Here is a 12,644-nt window from a genome sequence, read left to right on the forward strand (position 1 = left end):
TTAATAAAATGTTATTTTTATTTATTTATTTAATAATTTTAAATTGGTTAGAGTTTGAAATGGAGCGTAAGATAGTGAGAGTTTAGAGAAAGTGATGTTAAAGTATTTATGTTGGTGTGACGTGGCGCTGATATGGAAGAAAGAAGTTATCTTAAAATGAAGTAGGATAAGAAGCGGCTTAAGAGTCATATAAATAAGTAACGATGACAAAATAATATGACAGTATTTAAAACTTTTGGCAAAGTTGGGTCAACTTTGTACTCTGAGAAAGAGGAGAAAATGGCGAATCTGTTTTTGAAACAAGCGAAACAATATTTGGCTACTCGACCAGGTTATCCACCACAACTCTTTGATTTCATCGCCTCCAAAACGCCTACGCACGACGTCGTTTGGGATGTTGGCACCGGCAGCGGTCAGGCTGCTATCTCCGTAAGTCCTCTTTTGATTTTTATTTTAATTTTAATTTATTTATTATTTATTATTTAATATGTTAACAAAAGATGCAAGATCATATTAAAACCCTTATTAACTACTTATCAGAAAAGGAATATTTACTCATTTAAAATATGATTCGATCGGTTAGAATTGAAAGTGTACAATCATTTCGAAACGGGTAAAATGAAAATATGGGCAATTAAGTGGGACGGATGAGCATATGTCAATTACTCTTGAATGCGATCTAAAATATTTGTTATGTCAACGTAAACGGTTAACCACAGGCTTGCTTGAGTGGCCACAGATGGCCAATGAAGCACAACAACAAGGTTCAATCCTTGGCTATGCCATATTTTTCAAAAAGAGAGCGGGAATAGAGGGTGCACATAATGCGCAATTCACCCAGTACCAGGTCTCGCGCTCGGGAGAGTTGATTACCCGAGGTTTTATCTTCTATGGGGAGCAAATGTGCTCATTCATAGGAGGGTTTCCCCGCTTACTAAAAAAAAAAAAATTATATATAAGATGCTACGTTTTGTATCAAATTGTTAAGGTTATATCGTACATAAAACTAAAGGTATACATTAATAGTTTATATGTAAAAATGAGAAGAAAGGGATAAAGTGTTCTATATAACAATTAAAGGTGTTGTACAACAATTAAAAATACATTTAATTTAATGGTGTATAACTAAAAATTGTGGTGTATTGAACCTCCTCGTAAAAAACGATCAATCGAACTATTATTATTGATAGTACTTGTTCATTAATTGTAGCTTGCTAGCATATACAAGAGTGTAATTGGCACGGATACAAGCAACAAACAACTCGAACTCGCACCAAAACTCCCCAACATTCGCTACGAATGTACTTCTGCCAACATTTCCATGACCGATTTGAAAGACAAAATCGGCCCAGAATCTAGCGTCGATTTAGTTACAGTAGCTCAAGCACTCCACTGGTTTGATCACGATACCTTTTACGATCAAGTCAAATGGATTCTCAAGAAACCAAATGGTGTAATCGCAGCATGGTGTTACACTACCCCTGAAATCGATGATCAATTCGATCCAGTGTTCCAGAAATTTTACTCTGAGTCGAAACCATATTGGGACTCGTTACGTGGGTTGGTGGATGATAAGTATAAGAGTGTTAAGTTTCCGTTTGAACCTGTGGATGGATGTGATCACACTGGCCCGTTTGAGTTTCGAAGTGAGAAGTTGATGAGTTTGGATGAGTTCTTTACGTATGTTAAGTCATGGTCGGCTTATCAGACGGCTAAAGAGAAAGGTGTCGAGTTACTGAACGATGGTGTGATCGAGGAGTTTACGAAGGCTTGGAATGAAGACGAGAATGGGCAAAAGAGCGTTACGTATCTGGTTTATCTGAGGATTGGTAAAGTGGGAGATTTGGTTAAATAGTCTGTTTGATGTCATATGATTGGTATACCAAATTGTCATTGCTATTGTTATGTTATTCTTGAATAAACAAATGAACAATTAAATAGTCAAGTATTTCATGGGATTAACATATGCGGTAGTCAAGTATTTTCTGAAAATGGTAATGCAATAGTATTAGTATGTAATACAGTAAATGATAGACAAGCAATACATATCATACATCATGTAATAATGAAATTAAATTAATAATAATGAAATTAATGATAATCGACAAGGACAAAGGTAATGGCGCATAGTTAAGTCGATAATGGGTGGGGCATTTTGCCACAAATAAGCAGATGTTAGGGGTTCAATACTTCAATCCATACCACCCCATAGGCATAACCGTTAGAGTGAGTCGGGTATGCCCTCCATATTATGAAATTGTCATGTGAGTGTAGACTTGTTAGAGTTGCCGGTTATCAACCTCTTTTGCCACAAACAATGATAGACAATGGCATATAATGTGGTGATCAATATATCTATATAGTATTGTTGAACTAGATTATGTTAACAACCACTGCAACGCTGAACGCCATCGCTTCACTCACCACCATCGCACCACTACTATTCTACCAGTCACCACCATCGCACCACCACCACATCACACCACCATCATCGCACCACCACCACATCACACCACCACCATCGCACCGCCATCACACTACTACCATCGCACCACCACCACAATCATACCACCACCACCATCGCAACTCCATCGCATCACCACCACCACACTATCATCGCACAATCACGTTGCATCGACCATCACCGCACCCCTTGCAAGGCGGTAGTCAAGCTCCTTGCAAGGCAGTCAAGTATTTACCGATTATCAATGTGCATATTTTAATTATAAAATATTAAAATAGTGTTTAAGGTATATAATGAAACATTTTCTCGGAGCGAAACACGAACCTCAATGCTCATCTATATTCGTCTCGTGACTTTTCTTTCATAATTATGTAATGGTATGTTAGGATAGTTTATATAATTGGATTAACTTTTCATATTTATTATTATTATGTTGATTTTACAAATTAGAATAGAAAGTGTAAAAAATATTGCATACGTGACTATAAATGAAAATAAATATTTTAATTATTAAAAATATAGAGGGAAGACTGAGAGGGAAGTGACAAGTTAATAGGAAGGGGAAAGTAATTTTTTCTTTCTTTTTTGAAAATTTCCTTTACAAACGTTAAAATTTTGTGAACATATGAATAATTTAAAAAAAATACTTTGTGAAGAATGTTATTATTTTGACGAGAAAAAGCTCGAAAAAATAAAATATAACATTCATTGTGATGAATGTTATTCTTCGAACGCTTTTTTTAAGATTTAGAAATTAGAGTTTAGAAATTGGAGTTCAGAAATTAGGGTTTAGAAATTAGGCTTTAGATTGATTTTTTAACACGAACGGTTTAGAGTTTTGGGTTTTGGGTTTAGGGTTTAGGGTCTAAACTCAAAACCGTAAACCCTAAAACCTAAACTCTAAATCGGGCTAAACTCTAAAACCTAAACTCTAAATCGGGCTAAATTTTTGAAAAAAAAAACTTCACATAAGATAAAAAAAACACACTCGAAGAATAACATTAATCACGATGAGTGTTATCAATAATCACGTTTATCGATGAATGTTATTTCTTCGAGCGTTTTTGAATTAAAATAATAACATTTTTCACAAAATGACTTTTTTTTTTTAATGTATATATATTTTCACATATAGTATTAGTGCTTGTGAAAAAAAAAAATTAAAAAAAAAAAATAAGAGTTCCCAATTACTACTCGTATTATTTGATTTGATTTGATTTGCTTCGGTTTCCATTTAATTTGATAATAAGGTGCAGCAAGGATGAACAATTTCATGGAATCGGTGAGCTCCTTCTTCTCCGGCGGAGATCAGCTCCCATGGTGCTCTCGCGAGATCATTGCGGTAACCATAAATAAAATAATCCTCACTTTTTTCATTTTCTTCTAATTACGATTATGTTATCCGCTTCACCTTTGATTTATTCTCCGCTTTTCGCTTTCATTACCCGTGCCTTTCAATTTAATATCATCCGACTTTATATAATCATTCATTTAGGTATTACGGTATTTAGATTTGAAATAATAATCATTAGTTACAGTATTATGTTATTGATCTAATCATTGGAGTAATTTTTCATTTTTTTTTTTTTTTAAATGCTTTTGTGTATTTTACTCCATTTTGTGAAACTTATATGCTTATATTTTTAATTAAGGGAAATTATAATAAGCTCAAAATTTCGATCTTATTATCTTATGAACAACAACAATAAGCAATTAGCACCAAGCTACTGAGGGCACCCCAACTCGCTAACATCAAAACTCGGTGTTGAGAAAAGTGACACCGAATTATAGCAAACCGCTAGTAATACTCGAAATAATGACAATAAAGGAACACCAAGATTTAACGTGGAAAACCCCAATAGGGTAAAAACCACGGGCAAGGAAAGAAACGTTTCACTAATATGAATAATATGAATTACACTTCTCTCTAATTACAAGGATAAGCACTAATCTTTATATCTCTTGTAATTAGGAGATTACTCACAAACTCTCTAATTATTCTTTTAGTACATGAAAGAAAGAATTAATTTTTGGGATGCTTGAAATGAAACTCCAAGCTTTCCTTTTATAGTTGAAGTAATCTGCCATCTACCCATTCATTCATGCGTATGAATGTTAATAGCCCACAACAAGAAAAGGTCAAAGTAAATGGTAGGTGATTTATTGAAGAGTCTAATTTGTCTACCACAAATTGTAGGCACCAACCATACTTGAGTTCCCATGTGTTTATTGACTTATTACACATTCCATTATTCAACAATCTCCCACTTGAAGATTTGATTGAAGCTCAACCAATCTTCACACGATAATCCTTCCTTCCCAATGATGTTGCTTACGTCTCTATTAGGCCGCATGAGGAAAGACACCAAATAAACTTGTCACGGTTGATTGACTTTGTTAGAAAATCGGCCACATTGTCGTCAGTATGAATTTTCTGCACATCCGCGATTCCTTCTTCCACTTTCTCACGAACGAAGTGATACTGAACTCGTATATGCTTTGTCTTTGAATGAAATGCCGGATTCCTTGCAAGATGCAAGGCACTCTGGTTGTCACAGAAAAAAGTGATATTCTTCTGTTTGTGCCCGAGTTCCTCCAAAAACATCTTCAACCATACTGCCTCTTTAGTAGCTTGAGTTGTTGCTACATATTCTGCTTCTGTTGTTGACGTCGCCACAACCGACTGCAGTTTTGAAACCCAGCTTACTATTCCACCACAAAGTGTAAAAACATACGCGGTGGTGGATTTACTTTTATCCATATCACCTGCATAATCTGAATCAACATACCCTTTGACAATATTCCGGTTCCCCATAACATAATGCAACATCCGAGGTACCCTTAATGTATCTTAGGATCCTCTTTACCGCATTCCAATGCTCTTTACCAGGATTCGCCATGTACCGACTAACTACTCCCACTGCATGTGCAATGTCTGGTCTTGTACATATCATTGTGAACATTAAACTTCCCACTGCTGATGCATACGGTACGCGAGACATCTCCTTCCTCTCGTATTCACTGCTATGACACATAACGGAGGATAACTTGAGATTAGTAGGAAGTGGGGTTGAGATTGGCTTACTATCTTGCATATTGAAACGCTCCAAGATTTTCCTCAAATAATTCTTTTGAGAAAGCCAAATCTTCCTATTATCTCTGTCTCGGTGAATTTGCATCCCTAGAATCTTGTTTGCGGCACCCAAGTCTTTCATTTCAAACTCCCTAGCCAATTGAGCCTTCAGCTTATTAATACGATCTTTGTTGAGGCCTGCAACCAACATGTCGTCTACATATAACAGCAAAATGACAAAATCATTGTCCCCAAACCTCTTGAAATATGCACAAGGGTCTGCATAAAGTCTGTTATATTCAAGGCTCATTATGAAAGAATCAAATCTCTTGTACCAACATCTCGGCGCCTGTTTGAGACCATACAGAGATTTCTTTAACCTGCAAACCAAGTTCTTTTTTCCTTGTAGTTCAAAACCTTCTGATTGAAGCATATAAATTTCTTCTTCAAGATTTCCATGAAGAAATGCAGTTTTCACATCTAGCTGCTCTAGATGCAAATTAAATGTAGCACACATCGCTAGAACTACTCGAATTGTTGTAAGTCGAACCACAGGAGAAAATATTTCATTAAAGTCTTTACCTTCTTTCTGAGCATATCCTTTAACCACCAGTCTTGCACGATACCGCTCCACTTGATCATCGCCATTTCGCTTGATCTTATACACCCATTTATTTCCAATAGGTTTTCTACCTTTCGGCAATGGCACAAGTTCCCATGTTTGATTTTTATGAAGAGCTTCAATTTCTTCCTGCATAGCTGTCATCCACTGAGATGCATCTGAATGATTCAGTGCCTCGCGAAGAGTTGTTGGTTCTCCTTCCTCTGTTAGAAGACAATATGCAACATTGCTTTCCATAATATAATCTGAGTGCCACCCTGGACGTTTCCTTTCCCGATTAGAAATACGAGTCGCTGGAGCTTCATCAACGACTACTTGATTTTCATCGTGCTCTGGTACTGCTTCAGAAGAATCTTTATGAAATTCATTACCCACATGTATCGGTATAGTTTCTTTTGAAGTGCTAACATCTTCAAGATATTTGTCTTCTGTAAAGACAACATCTCTGCTGATGACTACTTTGTGGGCAGTGGGATCCCACAAGCGATACCCCTTAACTCCATCAGCATACCCCAAGAACAAACACTTTCTGGACTTTGGATCCAACTTTGTCGTTTCTTGAGAATTGTACATTGCGTACACAGGACTTCCAAATACATGAAGGTCAGAATAATTAACTAGTTTTTCAGTCCACATCTCTATCGGCGATTTCAACTCAATTGCAGTTGATGGTGACCGATTTATCACGTAACAGGCAGTACTTACTGCTTCTGCCCAGAATGATTTTTCTAAGCTTGCAGTTGCCAACATCGCCCTTGTTCTATCTAACAAGGTTCTGTTCATCCGCTCTGCCACTCCATTTTGTTGAGGAGTGTATGCCGTCATGAACTGCCTTTTGATACCTTCTTGTTTGCAGAACTTATCAAATTCATCACCAGTGTATTCTCCTCCATTATCCGTCCTTAAACACTTGATCTTTTCACCAGATTCAAGTTCAACACGTGCTTTGTAAACTTTGAAAACTTCAAACACATCTGCCTTCCTCTTGATTGGGTACACCCAACATCTCCTAGTGTAATCATCAATAAATGATACAAAATACTTTGCTCCTCCTAGGGATTGAACTGGTGCTTGCCACACATCAGAGTGAACCAATTCTAGAACCAATTTACTTCTAGAATTTGATGTGTTAAACTTCAGGCGATGCTGCTTGCTGATTACATAATGCTCACAGAAAGGTAGCGATACCTTTGTAAGACCAGGAATAAGATTTCTTTCAACAAGAATCTTCATACCTTGTTCAGACATGTGTCCAAGCTTTTGATGCCATGTCATAGCAACTTTATCACTTGAACTATTCGAAGCAACAGATGCTTCCGATTCCTGTACCATCTCGCCTTTCAGAATGTATAAATTAGCACCCACCTTTTTTCATTTCATAAGTACAACCGCGCCTTCCTTGATTATCATGATCTTCTCATGTATCACCGTCTTACAACCAAGATCATCCAATTGTCCTAAAGACAATAAGTTCTTCTTCAAACCCTCCACGTGTCGTACACCTTGAATAGTACGAATTGTACCGTCATGCATCTTCAGAATGATATCTCCAATTCCAATGATCTTTAGTTCATGATCATTGCGACTATATACAGATCCTCCTGAGATACGTTCATATTGTTTGAACCATTCTCTTCTAGGGGTCATGTGAAAAGTAGCTCCTGAGTCAAATAACCAGACATCAACAAATGTCTTTCTGCCTTCATTTGCTACCACTGCTTCACTAATCAAAGCAGTCCCATCATCCGAAGTGCTTGCAATATTTCCTTGAGGATTAGAGTTATTTAAACTCCGACAATCCTTCTTCAGATGACCTTTCTTGCCACAATTGTAGCATGTATAGGTCTTCTTCTTTTTAGACTTCGGTTTACCATGATTTTGACTCCCACTTGGGCCACGTTCCGTTGATCTCCCTCCTGACACCACCAAGGCCTCCACTTGTCGTGAACCGGCCTGTTTGTCCTCCTTGTTATTGCGCCGATTTTCTTCTTCTAGAATAGCAGCCGCAACTTCATCATAGACTAGATACTCCGAGAGAACATTATTGGTTAAGTTAATAATGAGTTGATCATACGAGTCAGGTAGACTCTGAAGTAAAAGAAGCACGTTCTTTTGGCTCTATATTGCAACTTAATGAAGCGAGTTGAGAAAATAGAGTATTCAAAGAATTAATGTGCTCATTAACTAAAGTAGATTCATTCATGCGTAGCGCATAAAGTTTTCTCTTAAGGAATATCTTATTGTGGAGTGATTTGGTCTCGTACAATTTTACGAGGTGATCCCAAATCTCTTTCGCCGTTTTCTTTTCTTCAATGCTAGACAAAACGCCATCTGCTAGTGTCAGATGAAGATTTGCGATAGCCTGGCCGTCCATCTCTTCCCATTTTTCATCAGTGACTTCGGCGAAACGTCCACTGATGGCCGCCAAACACTTATCCTTTCTCATGATAGCTTTCATCTTTAGTTTCCATAACGAGAAGTTACTCCCGTTGAACTTTTCAATTTCGAATTTCGTAGACATTGCTATAATCACAATTTTCTTTTCGACAATACTATTTTTCGAGAAATAGTACCCACGGAAATTTTATCTTATCGAGTGAAAATAATCTTACTTATTTTCTGATGTGGACGATCCACTCTCGTGGCAACCACAGAGCATACGATAAGTAGATTAATACACACTAGATATTAGACCTTAGCTCTTGATACCACTTGTTGAGAAAAGTGACACCGAATTATAGCAAACCGCTAGTAATACTCGAAATAATGACAATAAAGGAACACCAAGATTTAACGTGGAAAACCCCAATAGGGTAAAAACCACGGGCAAGGAAAGAAACGTTTCACTAATATGAATAATAGGAATTACACTTCTCTCTAATTACAAGGATAAGCACTAATCTTTATATCTCTTGTAATTAGGAGATTACTCTCAAACTCTCTAATTATTCTTTTAGTACATGAAAGAAAGAATTAATTTTTGGGATGCTTGAAATGAAACTCCAAGCTTTCCTTTTATAGTTGAAGTAATCTGCCATCTACCCATTCATTCATGCGTATGAATGTTAATAGCCCACAACAAGAAAAGGTCAAAGTAAATGGTAGGTGATGGTTGGTGATTTATTGAAGAGTCTAATTTGTCTACCACAAATTGTAGGCACCAACCATACTTGAGTTCCCATGTGTTTATTGACTTATTATCCATTCCATTATTCAACACTCGGTTCTTGATATTAGGTCTATCAATAGTTGGCTAGAGAATAATGGTTTTGTCTGCATTTAAGAACAAATTAATGATTCGAGGAGATGTAAGTTATACGGAGTATTTTTTAGTGGTTAAGAACTTGAAGTTCTCTTGAACGAGTTGTCTTTTTAATCTCTGGCAGAAATTCATGCCACTTGGTTACAGAGTTTAGGGTTGTGATGGCCTGTGTATTGATAAATTTAACATTTACTTGACGAAGTTATAACTGCAAGTCATGCAACAAGAATACATTTGCATCATTGTTGTTTCTTCATCCCTCGTCTAAAACACTTTTTCACATGCACAATGCCTCCTCAAAACTTGTTTCTTCATCGTTGCGATTGCTAGTTATTTCTAAGGTGCTACCCTTTTTGTTGCTTTATGTTTATTTATATATAGTTATATAGTTATGATGGTAGTTGGGTTCAGCTTTATATATTATGGTTGTCTATTTGGATCTATAATGGAAGTATTTCATGATTTTCCAACAAGCTACCGCATAATAAACATACATTCACACGTATCTTAACTCATATTGTACAAATTTTGAGTGATATGTATAGTGTGGCTTCTTTAAGTACTTACTAGTTATTACAGTAATGTATTTGTTATCGTTTAGTATGGTAATATAGTAATAGTAATCTTATTGGAAAATGACATTTGTAAGTTACAACAACATTGACACTAAAAGATGCACTTGATTGTTGTTTTGTGCTATCTTTATTTATTAAGTCACGTCACTTAATAAGTCATTATATATCAGGGCTGTGAGAAAGAAGTTGCTGAGGCCGCAAATGATGCCTCTGAAGAGGCAAAAAGCGAAAGCATCATGCGATTATCTTGGGCTTTGGTTCATTCTAGGCAACCAGATGATGTGCAGCGTGGAATAGCTATGCTTGAAGGTAACATAGATTGGTGTATGTAATAGTGTTGTACCGTCAGTTTTTCATTTTGACCTTGCATTCTTCTAAAATCTCCTAGTGTGAGGTATGATCTAACTGAGGTCTAAGTTTGAAAGTTCAATTTGCCAAATGTAGTTTCTAATTGTAATTGTATTTTTCACTGTTCAATTCGAAGCAACATGAAGTTGTCTTAAAATTAATGTCTCTGGGTGATAAGAAATGTCTATAAAACAATAACTCAAAGAAACAAGCTGACAGTTAAAAGATAAAAGTATCAAATCTTTTCTTGGCCATATTACTGCTGTCAACTATTCAGTTCACTAGGCAACATGCATTTTTATTTTTTTTATGATAGATATTTGAGCATCCTTTTTGGATGTCAATCCTAACATTTAAATACAACTTTGAATACTAACTGAATTTATGTCTGCAGCTTCAATGGTCAACACCAACAGCCCTTTGCAAAAAAGAGAGAAACTTTATCTACTTGGTGTTGGATACTACCGCAGTGGTGACTTCTCAAAGAGTAGGATGTTTCTCGAACAATGTTTACAGGTTTCTTCTCTTTTTTCTTTTTATGGCCTTTATTTTTTTTTCTTTCCTTTTCCTTTTGTATTTTTTTTTTTTTTTTGTTCTCTCACTCCTATCAGCTAGTGCATTCAATCCAATGGTATTAACTTGCAATTTCTTTAATTATTAGAAAGACGATTGCATTTTCGTCTCTATCTGCTATCTCACGTGATACCATAAGATAGTTCTGATAGGCCTTCTAATGTAAGGACATGAATCTTCATATGTTTTAACAAGACTGATTATATTGTAGATCAATAATACTGATTTTTTAAAGCTGAATTAGCTTTTAGAAGCATTACTTGATAATGCAACTTTCACCGACTTATAAATCAAGTTTAAGAATGAATTAAAAAACAATTACTGAATTTTCTGGTCTACAACACATCATAGAAGTGTTTAGCTTGCATGCACTATAGGATGTGCTGATCACAGCCAAATCTAAGTAATTCAATAAGCTTGACCAATTTAATGAAATTGCTCATCAAAGTATGGTTGGTCTCAAAGCTTCATCACCCAAAATTGAATCTTTATCTCTGGTCACACTAAAGCACACTTGGTCTGTTTATAAGTATGATCTCTGGTAATGTTGAATATGTGTCAGATGTGAAATATGTGCTTAATGATCATTAAGTACTGACTGACACTGATCTGTAAAATTTATTAAGTACTTGAACTATAGATAATTTATAGTTCAGTTTAACTAAGGCAAGAATTGTGAAACCTGAGATTAGGCGGACAGCACAAGTACCAAAAATAACAATAAGATTAAGAATAGTCTTAATAAGATAATATGATGATTGTATAGATTGATAGACGGGGCTTACAATTTACAAAGCTGAGTTTCTACTTGTGAACTGATCCTCCCAAATTTAAAATCTATTCTTCATTTATTTTTTTGTTTTAGTGCTTTACATTATATTATTATTTGTCCTGTTGTTTTTAAGATTTGACGGTGCACTGTCTTCAGTGCATATGGATGGTGGTAGTGGTGATGGACAACAGTTATGATAAAAACATGAGTGAATAAGTTAGCATATTTTTCTAAAGAACATGAGGATAATGTATTTATTTCATATTATTATCATGTAGACTCGGTTTACTTTTTTTATCTTCACATTTATTTCATATGTTTGTCTTCTCTATCGATGGACTTGATTTTTTCTAGAACATTATAGTGTACCAACTGGAAATATTTTGGAAGGTAATTTGTGACTGATTTGAATTGATGGTGTGATTGCAGATTGCACCAGATTGGAGGCAAGCTTTGTCACTCAAGAAAGCGATTGAAGAACGCATAACTAAAGGTCTTTATTATGTTTCTTAATAAGAACATCATGGTATCATGAAGTCAACATTTTTTGCTTATGAGCATCTTTCTTTTTAATGATGTAGATGGTGTGATTGGAATTGGCATTACTGCTACTGCTGTTGGACTTATAGCTGGTGGAATTGCTGCAGCATTGATCCGGAAGAATTAGTTAATGGTCATGACTATATAAACGATAACATCACCCCCTTCCAATTTCAACCTTTAGTTTTAACCTAGCCAAAGCATCAGTCATTTTTAATTTTCACTGCTATGATCTAAAGTTTTTGTTGCATGGTAGAAAGGTTACATTACCTTGGCTTACAATAATTCACTACCTATATGTCAATATCCAAGTTTGGAAATGTTAACATTTCATCATTTCTGCTATTCGCTACTTTTTTGAAATGTATGGTCAAATACTTTGATCTTGACTCATTTCTGGATCAATGTGGTAGCA

At 35.7% G+C, this 12,644-nt stretch overlaps 2 protein-coding genes across 2 annotated transcripts; both read left to right on the forward strand.

The window, feature by feature from the left end:
* The first annotated feature begins 213 nt into the window (after positions 1-213).
* On the forward strand, positions 214-1,960 carry LOC139877121 (uncharacterized). Its single transcript, XM_071864543.1, has 2 exons — positions 214-429; positions 1,211-1,960. The coding sequence occupies exons 1-2, from the start codon at positions 217-219 to the stop codon at positions 1,853-1,855; spliced, it is 858 nt and encodes a 285-aa protein (XP_071720644.1). The 5' UTR covers positions 214-216; the 3' UTR covers positions 1,856-1,960.
* Positions 1,961-3,636: 1,676 nt separating this feature from the next.
* LOC139877130 (mitochondrial fission 1 protein A-like) lies at positions 3,637-12,525 on the forward strand. Its single transcript, XM_071864553.1, has 5 exons — positions 3,637-3,806; positions 10,167-10,305; positions 10,739-10,860; positions 12,119-12,182; positions 12,271-12,525. Exons 1-5 carry the CDS (start codon positions 3,726-3,728, stop codon positions 12,354-12,356), a joined length of 492 nt encoding a protein of 163 aa, XP_071720654.1. The 5' UTR covers positions 3,637-3,725; the 3' UTR covers positions 12,357-12,525.
* Positions 12,526-12,644: the final 119 nt, after the last annotated feature.

This window comes from Rutidosis leptorrhynchoides, chromosome 1 (assembly GCF_046630445.1).
Source record: "Rutidosis leptorrhynchoides isolate AG116_Rl617_1_P2 chromosome 1, CSIRO_AGI_Rlap_v1, whole genome shotgun sequence".
NCBI classification, from domain to species: Eukaryota; Viridiplantae; Streptophyta; class Magnoliopsida; order Asterales; family Asteraceae; genus Rutidosis; species Rutidosis leptorrhynchoides.